Source organism: Nerophis lumbriciformis, linkage group LG18 (assembly GCF_033978685.3).
Source record: "Nerophis lumbriciformis linkage group LG18, RoL_Nlum_v2.1, whole genome shotgun sequence".
NCBI classification, from domain to species: domain Eukaryota; kingdom Metazoa; phylum Chordata; class Actinopteri; order Syngnathiformes; family Syngnathidae; genus Nerophis; species Nerophis lumbriciformis.
The window spans coordinates 33226537-33242520 of NC_084565.2; the positions used below are offsets into that span (position 1 = coordinate 33226537).

A 15984-nucleotide genomic window follows, 5' to 3' on the forward strand; every position below is an offset into this window, starting at 1 on the left:
TCAACTTAGACCCGGAAATGGCGAGAAAGACACGGAAAAACGCTCGTTTGCTGCCACTTTTTTTTTTAATCCTTCCTAAGGATTATGATTAATTATAATCTAAACAGGAAGATATAAACATCCCATCATTTGGCATCTCAGAGGGAGCAGACATTGTACAGTAAGTGATTGTTTTATGTTTGAACTTTGTGTTCCTTGTTTAGCACTTGCACTTAGCAATACATACTGCTGCATGATGCTTAGTGTTTCACTAAAGCTGGATCTGTTTAGCACGCAGCTTCTAAAACTTGTAGCTCATCCTCATAATGTTCAGACTCAAAAATATAATGTTCTTGATCATAATTCGTCCCAAAGTAATCGTTGTTGGCTATTTTGAATCCTGCATAAGCATTAGTAGTTATTGTTGTTGAAGGGAAAGCAAACATTGTGATGCATCTGTAAAAATGAATACGCTGTCGTATGCTTAGAATGAGCAAAATATGTAAATATCACATGTTATTATGAATGTTATTTCATTACATATATACTCATAGTATGTGTATAGAACATTGTTGGAGGTTTTTTTAAAGCGTTTTATAGGCGGAATAGAGCAACTCCCATCATCTCCATTGTTAGCTGACTTTTGCTAGAGTTTATTTACGTATTAGAATGCATAAAAAAGAAAAACATATGTGTTCTTGTCTTACATAAGGATTCTGAATGATAGGCAGAATTAAAAATCAAGTACAGTTCCCCTTTAGGTCATGTGCTTAACCCCCAAAATCATCACATATACCTGTAGATGCAGAATAATTACCCAATTCCTACATGAAAGGGGGCATGGATTGTTATGCCGTCAGTGATCAGGTCAATGCATACGTAAAAATTAGAAAGGTTTTGAGAAAATAAATTAAATTCAGTTAAAACATTTAAAAAAATGTTTGTGTAAACTATTCTAACAAGAAAATGCGTTGGTGTCAAAATATTTGTTACAATCTGTGTTGATCGTTGTGTTGGACTGGACCCCAGGATGCAGTGCCACAGGCGAAGTCCAAGTCAAACCCATTTTTATTAGAGAAAACAAAACTGAAACCGTGCAGCAGGGAAGTGTACAGGAAGCACGGAGAAAGCGATGCACCACGTCCAGTACAAAGCCGAACCAAAATATTTCTGCATAAAATGCATAAAAAATATCCTGATTGGCAGACACAGGGACAATTGTGTCCTGGTTGCCAATCAGGGAGCAGTGAGGGAACCAGTGCTCACACAAGAAATGTGGTAGAAGCAAACAAGTGCTGGTCAAGAAATATTATAGAACCTAAGGAAACTAATAGTAGTCCAAACTGACATGTGCGATCATGTAATTAAGTATGTAATTAACTGTGATTAATCACGATTAATCCAAATTCAAAATTGTAAATTTCCATCCATCCATCCATTTTCTACCGCTTATTCCCTTCGGGGTCGCGGGGGGCGCTGGAGCCTATCTCAGCTACAATCGGGCGGAAGGCGGGGTACACCCTAGACAAGTCGCCACCTCATCGCAGAAAATTGTAAATTTGATTTTTTTTTTTTTTTATATCAATCATTTGACAACACTAGTTAAAATCCATCCTGGAGCCCTGCCAACTATCCGTCAGTCAGCTCGCTGTAACTTGGATCATTTTACTTTAAGGCTTACTTAGCGTAACGTTGCTGTTAAAATGGTCATGTTAGCACTTTAGCTCACATAGCTATGCTCGTGTTCCTAACGGTTTCACTGTTACATGTGATCAATCCATTTTAGATTTTGCACAGCAACACTTTCAAAACGCTATTGTGGGACCTCGGAGAATGATTTAAAATTGGTAAAAAAAAAACAAAACAAAAAAAAACAGTAGACCCACACCTTTTCAGGAATGGGGGGAGGTTGACCCTCCAGATCTCTCCTCCGTTCTCGCTCTTTCTTTGCAGGATCCGTCTCTGCATCGCCGTCCTCCTCTGCAGTGACACAAAGAAAAAGGATGAAAACGTTTAGAAACATTTACAATTCCACGCCGGGATGTTTAGAATAGAATAGAAAGTACTTTATTGATCCCTGGGGGAAATTCAGCACCACAGTTCGCTCACAATAAACACTTAGGTATTCATATATCAAGGAAAATATCCAAAAATATACAGATGGTTAAAAATAAAGATAAGGAATAGCGTACACTCGAAGTGTCCCCTCACTTTCCTTCCGGTGCAACAACAGCAGTGCAAGTAGCCTTATACATGTGAATAATATAAATAAGGCTATGGAATTGAATAGAATTGTCCTATCACTATTCTTCTGGTGCAAAAAGACAGCAGTGCAAGTAGCATTTTTGACATGTCCATCCATCCATCCATTTTCTTCCGCTTATCCAAGGTCGGGTCGCGGGGGCAGCAGCCTAAGCAGAGAAGCCCAGACTTCCCTCTCCCCAGCCACTCCGTCCAGCTCCTCCCGGGGGATCTCGAGGCGTTCCCAGGCCAGCCGGGAGACATAGTCTTCCCAACGTGTCCTGAGTCTTCCCCTTGGCCTCCTGCCGGTCGGACGTGCCCTAAACACCTCCCTAGGGAGGCGTTCGGGTGGCATCCTGACCAGATGCCCGAACCACCTCATCTGGCTCCTCTCGATGTGCAGGAGCAGCGGCTTTACTTTGAGTTCCCCCCGGATGACAGAGCTTCTCACCCTATCTCTAAGGGAGAGCCCCGCCGCCTGTACCCGTGATCTTGTCCTTTCGGTCATAACCCAAAGCTCATGACCATAGGTGAGGATGGGAACGTAGATCGACCGGAAAATTGAGAGCTTTGCCCTCTGGCTCAGCTCCTTCTTCACCACAACGGATCGATACAGCGTCCGCATTACTGAAGACATCGCACCGATCCGCCTGTCAATCTCACGATCCACTCTTCCCTCACTCGTGAACAAGACTCTGAGGTACTGGAAGTCCTCCACTTGGGGCAAGATCTCCTCCCCAACTTGGAGATGGCACTCCACCCTTTCCCGGGCGAGAAACGTGGACTCGGACTTGGAGGTACTTCTCATCCCAGTCGCTTCACACTCGGCTGCGAACCGATCCAGTGAGAGCTGAAGATCGCGGCCAGTTGAAGCCAACAGGACCACATCATCTGCAAAAAGCAGGGACCTAATCCTGCAGCCACCAAACCAGATCCCCTCAACACCTTGACTGCGCCTAGAAATTCTGTCCATAAAAGTTATGAACAGAATCGGTGACAAAGGGCAGCCTTGGCGGAGTCCAACCCTCACTGGAAACGTGTCCGACTTACTGCCGGCAATGCGGACCAAGCTCTGACACTGATCGTACAGGGAGCGGACAGCCACAATCAGACAGTCCGATACCCCATACTCTCTGAGCACTCCCCACAGGACCTCCCGAGGGACACGGTCAAATGCCTTCTCCAAGTCCACAAAGCACATGTAGACTGTAGACTGTAAACTCCCATGCACCCTCAAGGACCCTGCCGAGAGTATAGAGCTGGTCCACAGTTCCACGACCAGGACGAAAACCACACTGTTCCTCCTGAATCCAAGGTTCGACTATCCGGCGTAGCCTCCTCTCCAGTACACCTGAATAGACCTTACCGGGAAGGCTGAGCAGGACCACATCATCTGCAAAAAGCAGAGACCTAATCCTGCTATTTTTTTTACATGTGAATAATACAAACCCCGTCTCGTATACATTCAAGTACAGTCAAAATGGAATAGGAGAGGATTCAGTTTTTAGCCTTCCGGTGCAAAACAGCATTTTAAGTATACATTATATAAGTAATGACTATTTTGTAGTTTAATATATGCATTATACCCTCTGATTCAAGTACAGTCAAAATGGAATAGGATAGAGTTAGCATGAAGAGAAGACATGCGTCCTACCAGGTAGCGTGTCAGAGCTTTCCAGTCGATGTCTGGGCCTGAGTTTGGACATGGTAGGCTTGCTACTTTGAGGCGGGGGTTCTGGTTTTGTCCCACAGGCGGCAGACCGCCCACCGACACTGCTCCTCCATCCTTCCGCATCCGGACTCGAGCGCCTTTCCCCCTGTGCGTCCACGCCGGTGTTGGCTTCCTGCTTTGGCGAAGGCGTTCTGTCCGACGGGTACGGCGGCAGCGGCCTTTGAGCGAAATGGAGCGCCTGGATCTGTCTGTCCGTCCTCCAGCCACTCCTCTCCATCCAGTGAGCGTCCGGTTGTACGTCCGGCTGCTTGCCCTCCGACCACGATCGGTCGATCTGTCTGCCGCCCATCCACTGCCTCTCCATCTTTCTGTCGATCTGCCACTGCGTATGTCTGTCCACGGTCCACTGTCTGTCCACGGTTCTCACCTCTCCCAAAGTTCTGTCGTCCGAGCGCCGTCTCTCTGCGTGTGGATCAGTCAGCCTGCCGTCCATCCAGATGTCCTCCGCCTGTAGCACCTCGCTTGTCCTCTGCTTGTCGTCCGCCCAGTACTTGTTGGACTCTTTTGACTGCTCTGGCACGGCGTCCATCTCGGACCGCTGGAGGAAAGGTTCAGGTTTCAGGTTCTGCTACTTTAAATCCAAATGCAGCTTTACTTTTTCTATTTTGGTTGATTGTGGAAAGGTGAAAGCGTGGGCTGGTCTGCAGTGACTGTACCTCAGTAGTGGAGTAAAAGGGGTGTTTGCTTCCTCCCACGCCAGATTGCGGCGGTGGACTCAAAACGAGTGTATTTTTCCCGTCAGCCACCTCTACGGGAGACCCAGCCTTGGTGGCGGACCACGGCGGCTGAAGGAGAGTGTAGACATTCTCTGTGGCGGTCCTGGAGATAAAACACGTCAACAGCTTAAACATTGGCTGTCCTTATTCTCAAATTACATTTGTGGCGCCCCGTGCGGGTTTTTGACTTGCCCATCCCCCTGTGGCCATGTTTTTTAAGCAATCTTGCCCAAATTTTACACACACATACTTGTCGGTCCCCTAGAGGTATGTGCCAAATTCTGTGGTGATTTACAAACCCCAAAACCAGTGAAGTTGGAACGTTGTGTAAATCAATCCAATCCAATCCACTTTATTTGTATAGCACATTTAAACAACAAAAATGTTTCCAAAGTGCTGCACAACAATATTAAAAACAATATTCAAATATTATCCTTAGCTCCTCCAATGACTGAATAAAAACAAAAAACAAAAATATAAAAACAATATAAAAATAAATTTGATTAAAAACGATTTTAAAGGGTAAAACTAGGGATGTTTTTGCCAATATCCGATATTCCGATATTGTCCAACTCTTTAATTACCGATACCGATATCAACCGATATATGCAGTCGTGGAATTAACACATTATTATGCCTAATTTGGACAACCAGGTATGGTGAAGATAAGGTACTTTTTAAAAAAATAATAAAATAAGATAAATACATTAAAAAAAAAAATTCTTGAATAAAAAATAAAGTGAAACAATACAAAAACAGTTACATAGAAACTAGTAATGAATGAAAATGAGTAAAATTAACTGTTAAAGGTTAGTACTATTAGTGGACCAGCAGCACGCACAATCATGTGTGCTTACGGACTGTATCCCTTGCAGACTGTATTGATATATATGGATGTATAATGTAGGAACCAGAATATTAATAACAGTGAGTGTAAATGGGGGAGGGAGGTTTTTTGGGTTGGTGCACTAAATGTAAGTGTATCTTGTGTTTTTTATGTTGATTTAATAAAAAAAAAAAAATAAAAAAAATAAAAACGATACCGATAATGTCCGATATTACATTTTAACGCATTTATCGGCCGATAATATCGGCCTGCAGATATTATCGGACATCTCTAGGTAAAACCAATTAAAACAATAAATATAAATCAACATTTAAAAACACAGAGGACCACACAACTCAGGTAGTGTTAAAAGCTGGAGAATAAAAGTGGGTCTTAAGACGAGACTTAAAACTGGCACTCACACCGATGAATTGAATGATGAATGATAGGTGGTGGTCGGAGGGGCCGTTGGCGCAAATTGCAGCCACGCTTCCGTCAGTCTACCCCAGGGCAGCTGTGGCTATGAAAGTAGCTTACCACCACCAGGTGTGATTGAATGATGGGTTCTACATGTATAGCGACTTTGGGTACTTAGAAAAGCGCTATATAAATCCCAGGTATTATTATTATTATTATTATTATAAAAACACTCCACTGTGGGAGAAGTTGGAACATGGTGGGGCAGAGTGTTCCAGAGCTTAGGGCCGACCACAGAGAGGGCCCGGTCCCCCCTGGTTTTAACTTTAAGTCTGGTCTTGGGCACCACGAGCTGGAGCTGGCTCTCGGACCTCAGAGCGCGCGCAGAAGTGTAAATTTGGATGAGGTCCGAGATATAATAAAGTGCCAGTCCATGCAAAGCTTTAAAAGCAAACAGCTAAATTTTTAAATCAATTCTAAAATGAACAGGGAGCCAGTGCAAAGTCTCAAGAATCGGGGTTATATGCTCGTGTTTCCTGGCCCCTGTTAAAAGTCGTGCTGCCGCGTTCTGGACCAGCTGCAAGTAGGATAGAGCTTTTGGGCTAATGCCAGCGTTAAGTGCATTGCCACTTGAAATAAAAGCCTGCACGACTTGTTCAAAAAGGTTAAAAGACAAAAACGGTTTTACCTTTGCTAAAAGACGAAGATGATGAAAACACAATTTTAAAATGCCATTGACTTGTTTGTCAAGTTTAAAATCACTGTCTATAGTGACGCCAAGGCTGGTGACTTTGGGACGCACATCATTTTGCAATGGACCCAAGTCCCAAGTCAACTAAAATTTCCGTTTTTTTCCCCTCATTCATTATTAAAGGGGAACATTATCACAATTTCAGAATGGTTAAAACCATTAAAAATCAGTTCCCAGTGGCTTATTATATTTTTCGAAGTTTTTTTCAAAATTTTACCCATCACGCAATATCTATAAAAAAAACTTCAAAGTGCCTGATTTTAACCATCGTTATAAACACCCGTCCATTTTCCTGTGACGTCACAAAGTGAAGCCAACACAAACAAACATGGCGGAAAGAACAGCAAGCTATAGCGACATTAGCTCGGATTCAGACTCAGATTTCAGCGGCTTAAACGATTCAACAGATTACGCAGGTATTGAAACGGATGATTGTAGTGTGGAGGCAGGTAGCAAAAACGAAATTGAAGAAGAAACTGAAGCTATTGAGCCATATCGGTTTGAACCGTATGCAAGCGAAACCGACAAACGACACGACAGCCAGCAACACGGGAGAAAGCGAGGACGAATTCGGCGATCGCCTTCTAACCAACGATTGGTATGTGTTTGTTTGGCATTAAAGGAAACTAACAACTATGAACTAGGTTTACAGCATATGAAATACATTTGGCAACAACATGCACTTTGAGAGTGCAGACAGCCCAATTTTCATCAATTAATATATTCTGTAGACATACCCTCATCCGCACTCTTTTCCTGAAAGCTGATCTGTCCAGTTTTGGAGTTGATGTCAGCAGGCCAGGGAAGCTAGGGTCGATAGCTCGCTCGTCTGCGGGAACAAACTGCCGCCATTGCTTGCCGTGCTACCGAGGTCCTTTGTCCCTGAATTGCTCACACACTCCGGCAGATTCAATGGGGGTCTGGCGGCAGATTTCTTTGACTTTATCGTTGGAAATGCATCTGCTTTGAGTGTCGCAGGATATCCACACATTCTTGCCATCTCTGTCGTAGCATAGCTTTCGTCGGTAAAGTGTGCGGAACAAACGTCCAATTCCTTGCCACTTTCGCATCTTTGGGCCACTGGTGCAACTTGAATCCGTCCCTGTTCGTGTTGTTACACCCTCCGACAACACACCGACGAGGCATGATGTCTCCAAGGTACGGAAAACAGTCGATAAAACGGAAAATAACAGAGCTGATTTGACTCGGTGTTTGAGAAAATGGCGGATTGCTTCCCGATGTGACGCCACGTTGTGACGTCATCGCTCCGAGAGCGAATATTAGAAAGGCGTTTAATTCGCCAAAATTCACCCATTTAGAGTTCGGAAATCGGTTAAAAAAATATATGGTCTTTTTTCTGCAACATCAAGGTATATATTGACGCTTACATAGGTCTGGTGATAATGTTCCCCTTTACAAAATTCTGAGCTAACCAAGCCTTGACGTCGCATAGACAGCTGAGAAGGGGTGTCAGGGCGCCGTGGCCTTTTGAAATCGGCATATAAATTTGGCAGCCGTCTGCATAAAAGTGATAAGACACTCCATGCCTCTTAAAAATCTCTCCAAGAGGGAGGAGATATAGAGCAAACAGGATGGGGCCTAGAATAGATCCCTGGGGGACACCACAGTAAAGCGGAGCAGAAGAAGAAGTGGCGTCCCCCAGCCTGGCAGAGAAGGACCTCTCTGACAGGTTTGATCTGAACCACTCTAATGCAGTCCCCCTGACACCCACACAGTCTCTCAGGCGGTCTAAAAGAATTGTGCGGTCGACTGTGTCAAAGGCAGCTGTAAGATCTAAAAGCACTGAAATGGCAGAGCTGCCACAATCAGACATTAAAAGCAAGTCATTAAAAAGATTCAGTACTGAGCAGAGCTTTGTATCCAGACTGAAATGGATCTAGAGTGCTATGTTCATCTAAAAAAGGCTGCAGTTGCGCCAAAACACATTTCTCCAACATTTTTGGCATAAAAGGTCATTTAGAAATGGGCCGATAATTCGACAAACTTGTAGGATCAAGACCTGTTTTCTTGATCAAAGGCTCAACAACAGCACCTTTACAAAAAGAGGGCACGCTGCCAGAAATCAAGCTGCTGTTGATGATGTCCCTAACAGTGACGTGCAGTCACTAGAGGCAGGTGAGGCGGGGCCTCACCTGCCATCAAGGAAAGAAATAAAATGTAAAAAGAAAAAAAAATATTTAAATTGTTATATGTATCCAGTGATTATACTATAAAGTTATTTTCCATTTAACTTCACCAGTTTTAGATTATTTTTATTCAAAATCGCTGAATGTTCACATTTGCCGTTCAAATACTGAGAAGAGACAGTGCGGTGATCAGCAGCCAGTTGAGGCACGTCACTCAGTTGTGCCTCAACATGGATTGCAGACTCGGCTAACTGCTGGCCTGCTGTGCAGTGAGACCGTATTGCTATATGAACTATATTATACATTTCCATAGTTTAGTTAGCTGAGGTATATAATGTACAGTGTATTTTGTCAACAACTGTATGTGTGTAACGTATTTCTTGTGCTGAGCAATCATAAAACTGCTGCGAAGACGCACTGTGTGAGGCTCGCAGTAATCCCGCCTAATGGTGGTAGAGAATGCACTCCCGCCGTAGAATGCACCCCCTGACGGGAGTGTTGTATCAACTAAAGCCCACACTTAAACTTTCCACGTGCAAGATTGAATATATTTAAAAAAGTTATTTAATAAGAAGCCAAAAAGTGCAAAAACAATAATGTTCGTGTTGGAGGAGCCGTGAACGACTGCAGGGCCATAACATTAGGTACACCTGCAGACTGCAGCACGGATTTCATTCATTCACAACTCCTCCAACACGAACATTATAGTTTTTGCACTTTTTGGCTTCTTATTGAGCTGCTGCATTTTTTGGTTGGGTTGTTTATTTCTTTTGAGTAACTTCTACATTTCTAAAAGGGGAGGAATGTAATAGAGTGATCTATGTTTGTCTGTTGCCATCTCCTGGTTAATGTTGGCTATAGCGTACTGGGGTTACTTTTTGGTTGGCCAACGATTTACGTGGTGTTGCGCACCTGACGTCAAGTGTGTGTCTGTTCTGAAGTCTACAGTAAAGAGACGTACTTCATCACCTCTCCTGGTTATTGCCTCCAACCCAATATATTACATAAAGGTAAGACCAAAATAACGTTTTTTTTTTTAAATTAAATGTGCTTTTTTGTGTGCTACAGTTTGTATGTGTAAAGTTAAGTTAAAGTACCAATGATTGTCCCACACACACTGTGTGGTGAAATTTGTCCTCTGCATTTGACCCATCCCCTTGATCACCCCCTGGGATGTGAGGGGAGCAGTGGGCAGCAGCGGCGCCGCGCCCAGGAATAATTTTTGGTGATTTAACCCCCAATTCCAACCCTTGATGCTGAGTGCCAAGCAGGGAAGAATGCTGGTATGAGCTTTTAAACATAACCCGTTAAGTGCTGCCAATCAAATGGTGAATAAGATACTCTTTAGGGTTCATATGTTTGTAAATCTGACTGTGATGAAGTCAGTGCCTCACCAGCCATCAACCTCACCGCACGTCACTAGTCCCTAACAGACAAGTCAATAGAGTCCCAGACTTCTTTAAAAAAGCGAGGGGGGAATGGTTCTGTGGGACAGGACGAGGGTTTTAGTTTGTCAACTATTCCTGTAAGCTCAGGCATGGACACAGGCTCAAACTGACTAAACACAGCCGAGCACTGAGTGGCCACATTCTAACTCATTGGAGAACGAGAAAGATTTGCCCGAATAGTAGCAACATTGTCGTTAAAAAAGGAGAGACATTTTTGACAAGTTTCACTTGTCATCTCCAGTAAAGTGGCTGGATTCGGATTAAGAAGAGAACTAATAGATTTAAAAAGAACATGTGGCTTGCTGACACTATTTGAATATAAGTCTGACAGATATTTTGTTTTCTTAGCTTTAACCACACTTTGATAATTCCAACAGCTTTCTTTTAGAATTTGATAAGAGACCTCCAAGTGATCCCCTTTCCACTTACGCTCCGTCCTTCGCCACTCACGCCGAGCTGTGCGTGTGGTGTCATTGAGCCAAGGCTCCTGTTTTGACTTTGGACGTATAGCTCTGAGGGGCGCTATACTGACCAGAATCTCAGAACATGTGGAAATAAAAAGAGCACATCAATTGTTCAGTGTCTGCAGAGTGTGATATACTCTGCATGGACACAGTGAACAAAGGAGAACTGGTGGCTGCAGTGTCAGACCTAATAACACGCCCGTGACGCGCGGCAGGCGGTTTTACGTCAGGGTCCAAACTTAAATTGAACATGACAGGGCTGTGATCGGAAAACACAGCATCACCAACGACGACATTGTCAGCTTTAAAACCATAAGACCGTACAAGGTCTAGAGTGTGTTCATGCACATGTTGAGCCAAATTAAAACCTTCGATCAAGTCCAAAAACTCTCCGGCCATGGGTTTAGAAGGACAACAAACGTGTACATTAAAAGGGTCACCACTTTGTGAACAAGTGCGTAAGCAAATTGTCGAACAGTTTAAGAACAACAGTTCTCAACAAGCTATTGCAAGGAATTTAGTGATTTCACCATCTTCGGTCCGTAATATCATCAAAAGATTCAGAGAATCTGGAGAAATCTCTGCACGTAAGCGATGATATTACGGACCTTCGATCCCTCAAGCGGTACTGCATCAAAAAGCGACATCAGTGTGTAAAGGATATCACCACATGGGCTCAGGAACACTTCAGAAAACCACTGTCAGTAACTGCAGTTGTCGCTACATCTATAAGTGCAAGTTAAAACTCTGCTATGCAAAGCGAAAGCCATTTATCAACAACACCCAGAAACGCCGCCAACTTCGCTGGGCCCGAGCTCATCTCAGATGGACTGATGCAAAGTGCAAAAGTGTTTTGTGGTCTGACGAGTCCATATTTCAAATTGTTTTTGGAAACATTGTGTCCTCTGGAACAAAGAGGAAAATAACCATCCGGATTGTTAAAAGTAAAAAAAAAAGTTAAAGTACCAATGATTGTCACACACACGCAAGGTGTGGTGAAATCAACCTCTGCATTTGACCCATCTTATAGGCGCAAAGTTGAAAAGCCAGCATCTGTGATGGTATGGGTGTGTATTAGTGCCCAAGGCATGGGTAACTTACACATCTGTGAAGGCGCCATTAATGCTGAAAGGTACATACAGGTTTTGGTTAACTGAGTGTTGTTAAAAGGAAAGGCCATGTAACACAGTGGTAAAAATGCCCCTGTGCCAACTTTTTTGCAATGTGTTGCTGCCATTAAATTCTAAGTGAATGATTATTGGCAAAAAAAAAGTTTGAACATAAAATATCTTGTCTTTGCAGTATTGAATATAAGTTGAAAAGGATTTGCAAATCATTGTATTCTGTTTTTATTTACAAATTACACAACATGCCAACTTCACTGGTTTTGGGTTTTGTACTTGTCGGTCCCTTAAAGGTATGCGCCAAATTCTGCGGTGATTTAAATGACCACCCTAAAGTTACAGCTGTGTTTTGTAGAGCGCATTGAGCTGTGTGCTCGAGGTGCATTTGTCAGAAAAATAACACAGTATGGGCCCGATTTACTAAAGGTTTGCGTGTGCTAAAACACGTGCAAACCTGAGAGCACACGCAAAGGTGATCTACTAAACGTGGATTATGTCTATTTAAGTGAACAGAGTAAGGTGTGCAATCCATTTTGCGTCTCTGTCTACATTAATAAGCAAACTTTATGCTGATCATCAAAATACCCACAATACTGGGAAGAGAAAAATATATTTTTTTAATTTAGCACGCACTATTTAGCGTTTTATTCAGCACGTGTCAGAAGGACGTGCAAACTGACATTTCCACACACGGCTGCAGGATCAGTGTTTGCGCTGCACAGACAAGAATTATCCGTCCTACGTGTAAACATTTAGAATGGTCAGAAATAAAAAAATATCAGACATATCGTCTATTCAGCAATTTCCCTTTATAATTTTATAGCTGCTGGATGACTGATGGGGCTAATTAAGATAAATTCAATTGATGCATTTTTAATGTAGTTTTTTTTTAATTTAGGGAATATATTACTATAATATCTCCTACATGAAAATATGTCTTTCATTGTGCATTTGTGGTTCTTAACCTTGTTGGAGGTACCGAACCCCACCAGTTTCATATGCGCATTCACCGAACCCTTCTTTAGTGGAAAATAAAATGTTGTTTTTTTTCAAATTCAAGACAAAGTTATATGTTTTTGGTAACACTTTAGTATGGGGAACATATTCTAAGTAACAAAGACTTAATTTAGAGTTATTTGGTTAAGGTTAGGGTCAGGGTTAGGGTTATAATAAGGCCATGCCGAATAAGGCATTAATAAGTACTTAATAATGACTAGTTAAGAGCCAATATGTTACTAATTTGCATGTTAATAAGCAACTAATTAATGGTGAATATGTTCCCCAATCTAAAGTGTTACCATGTTTTTTTAGCGGTGCATAAAATGAACCGTTCAAAGAACAAAACCAACACAGTGCATAAACTCACAACAAATTACACACCTGCAAACCAGTCAGCTGTTGCCGTATCCGTAATACGCCGATAGGGAGAAGTTTGTATTTACACGATGAGTCCGGTGGGTTTTGACCTCCGCCGAACCCCTTAGCCCGACTCACCGAACCCCTAGGGTTCGATCGAACCCAGGTTAAGAAACACTGTTCTAGGCGCACCAATGCACTGGTGATGCGATCTACAGATACTCCAACTTGAAAAAAATCCACTGCTTCTTACTAAGGGTTGAGGTGCAGGGACCATAATAGCTGAATAGACAAGCGTTTCGTCAATAACAAATCTCTACATTTTACACAGAATTAGGCTATTTTCAGGAAGAACTACATCATGCCTGCGTACAATATCACAACAAATGGCAAACGTGGTTATTGTCAGTAGAGCATGCTTAGCAGCCTAATGTACGCCCAAAACTACAGAAGAAACATTTTTACCAAGATACAGTATGTCTATAGGCTACTGTTTCAAACGTTTCAGATTGCCATATAACTTGGTGCATGTTGTCCACAATATGCAAACATGAATGTGGAATTATTTTATCATGTGATTTGGCTGTCTCCATACGTTTCACATTGCCATGATGACCATACTTGCCAACCCTCCCGGAATTTTCCGGGAGACTCCCGAAATTCAGCGCCTCTCCCGAAAACCTCCCGGGACAAATTTTCTCTTGAAAGTCTCCCGAAATTCAGGCGGACCTGAGTGACGTGTCGACAGCCTGTTTTCACGTCCGCTTTCCCACAATATAAACAGCATGCCTGCCCAATCACGTTATAACTGTAGAATGATGGAGGGCGAGTTTTTGGTTTCTTATGTGGGTTTATTGTTAGGCAGTTTCATTAACGTCCTCCCAGCGCGGTAACAACACACAACAACAGCCGTCACGTTTTTGTCTACCGTAAAGCAGTTCGTCTGCAGTAAACAGCAATGTTGTGACACTCTTAAACAGGACAATACTGCCATCTACTGTACATGCATATGTGACATTAACATCTAGGGCTTTTAGAGAGTGCAGTGCACAACTGCGCACACAACAAGGAGACGAACCAGAATGCATCTATGGCGTCACATTAGTGCCAAAAATCCAAGCGCATAAAAACTGTTATCGCGCGCTGATTCTCCACTTCGTGCGTGCACGCGACACCCTTTTGCGCGCGCGTGGTGCCTTTTTGCGCGCGCGCGGTGCCTTTTTGCGCGTGCGCGACGCCTTTCTGCGCGCTCTCTGTGTACTCCTGGCATCTCTCCTCGCGCTGTCATGTTTCTTTTTGGCACTTTGGGGGCGGGTATGCTTAGACAGCCCCTTCTTTCTGATTGGTCAGGCGAAAAATGCTGAAAAATGCTCAGAGCCAATCAGAAGTATAGCAGGGCGGGTCATCGTCAATATGTATCAAGATTTACAGAGGAAGAAGTGGATAAAAAAATGTTGCGCGCTGATGAAGGTTATTTCATACCACATAAACACAATACAGAGTAATACAAAATGTGACCCAAATAAATAATAAGACAACAAACACCATAATCACATCTTTCAGCCAGAACTGGTCCACCAGCAATAACATCCAACCATAACATTATTTTATATTTTCACTTCTTCTTGAACATTTGTTTTCTAATTTATGGAATTTCTTTTGATTCAGCCATAAAATTAATGAAATAATCTTTGAATTTTGTTTTTAAAATGTTAAAAATAGCTTTTAATAATGTATTCTGAAACAGTTTAAAATAATCAGAGAACTGACTAACACTGACCCTACACAACTATGTTGCACAATTAAGTCATTTTTCTTTTAAAGCGAAAGAGGTAATTTCAACAGGTACAGCATCCTATGTCATATCTACATGTAATAAGATTTGTAACAAGGCAAACCGTTTGTAAATTGGTCGAAAATCGAGCAAGTTATGGTAATTTAATTAGTACATGTACCATTGACATCAATGTAATGATTGAGGCTAGCTGTCCGAGGTAAGATGGCTACAACGTTGTTACGCTGGAGAATCATTGGTCATATGAAAAATGCTCAGAGCCAATCAGAAAGAAGGGGCCGTCTAAGCATACCCGCCCCCAAAGTGCCAAAAGGAAACATGACCGCGCGAGGAGAGACGCCAGGAGTACACAGAGAGCGCGCAAAAAGGCACCACACGCGCGCAAAAAGGCACCACGCACGCGCAAAAGGGTGTCGCGCACGAAGTGGAGAATCAGCGTGCGATAACAGTTTTTATGTGCTCGGATTTTTGGCACTAATGTGACGCCATATGCATCATCAGAGAGGGTGTTCAGCATGGTCAGAAAAATAGTGACAGAGAATAGAACAAGGATGGACAATTCAACCCTTAACTCAACAATGAGTAGATGAGTGTTATGTGTGTGTATATGTGTAAATAAATGAACACTGAAATTCAAGTATTTCTCTTATTTATATATATATATCTATATATATATATATAGCTAGAATTCACTGAAAGTCAAGTATTTCTTATATATATATATATATATATATATATATATATGAAATACTTGACTTGGTGAATTTAGCTGTAAATAAACTCCTCCCCTCTTAACCACGCCCCCCCCCCCCCCCCCCCCCCCCACCTCCCGAAATCGGAGGTCTCAAGGTTGGCAAGTATGATGATGACAGCCGTGCTAATGTTGGAACCCATTTCCTCAGTGTATCAGCATATTGAGAAGGAAATAGGCACTGACACTACCCATATACACATAGGTTTTATTTGTCGAAAATATATTTTGCCCTTT

The 15984-nt window shown here is 42.7% G+C and overlaps 1 protein-coding gene across 2 annotated transcripts in view; it reads right to left on the reverse strand.

Moving 5' to 3' along the window:
• The window catches only part of LOC133617849 (capping protein, Arp2/3 and myosin-I linker protein 3-like), a 123436-nt gene that overhangs the window by 13487 nt on the left and 93965 nt on the right, over positions 1-15984 (reverse strand). For both annotated transcript variants that reach the window (XM_061978162.2, XM_061978161.2), the window contains exons 34-36: positions 4609-4771; positions 3875-4490; positions 1868-1959 (exon numbers count right to left, since the gene is read on the reverse strand). In XM_061978162.2, coding sequence (XP_061834146.2) covers positions 1868-1959; positions 3875-4490; positions 4609-4771 — 871 coding nt within the window. The remainder of the gene's footprint in view (positions 1-1867; positions 1960-3874; positions 4491-4608; positions 4772-15984) is intronic.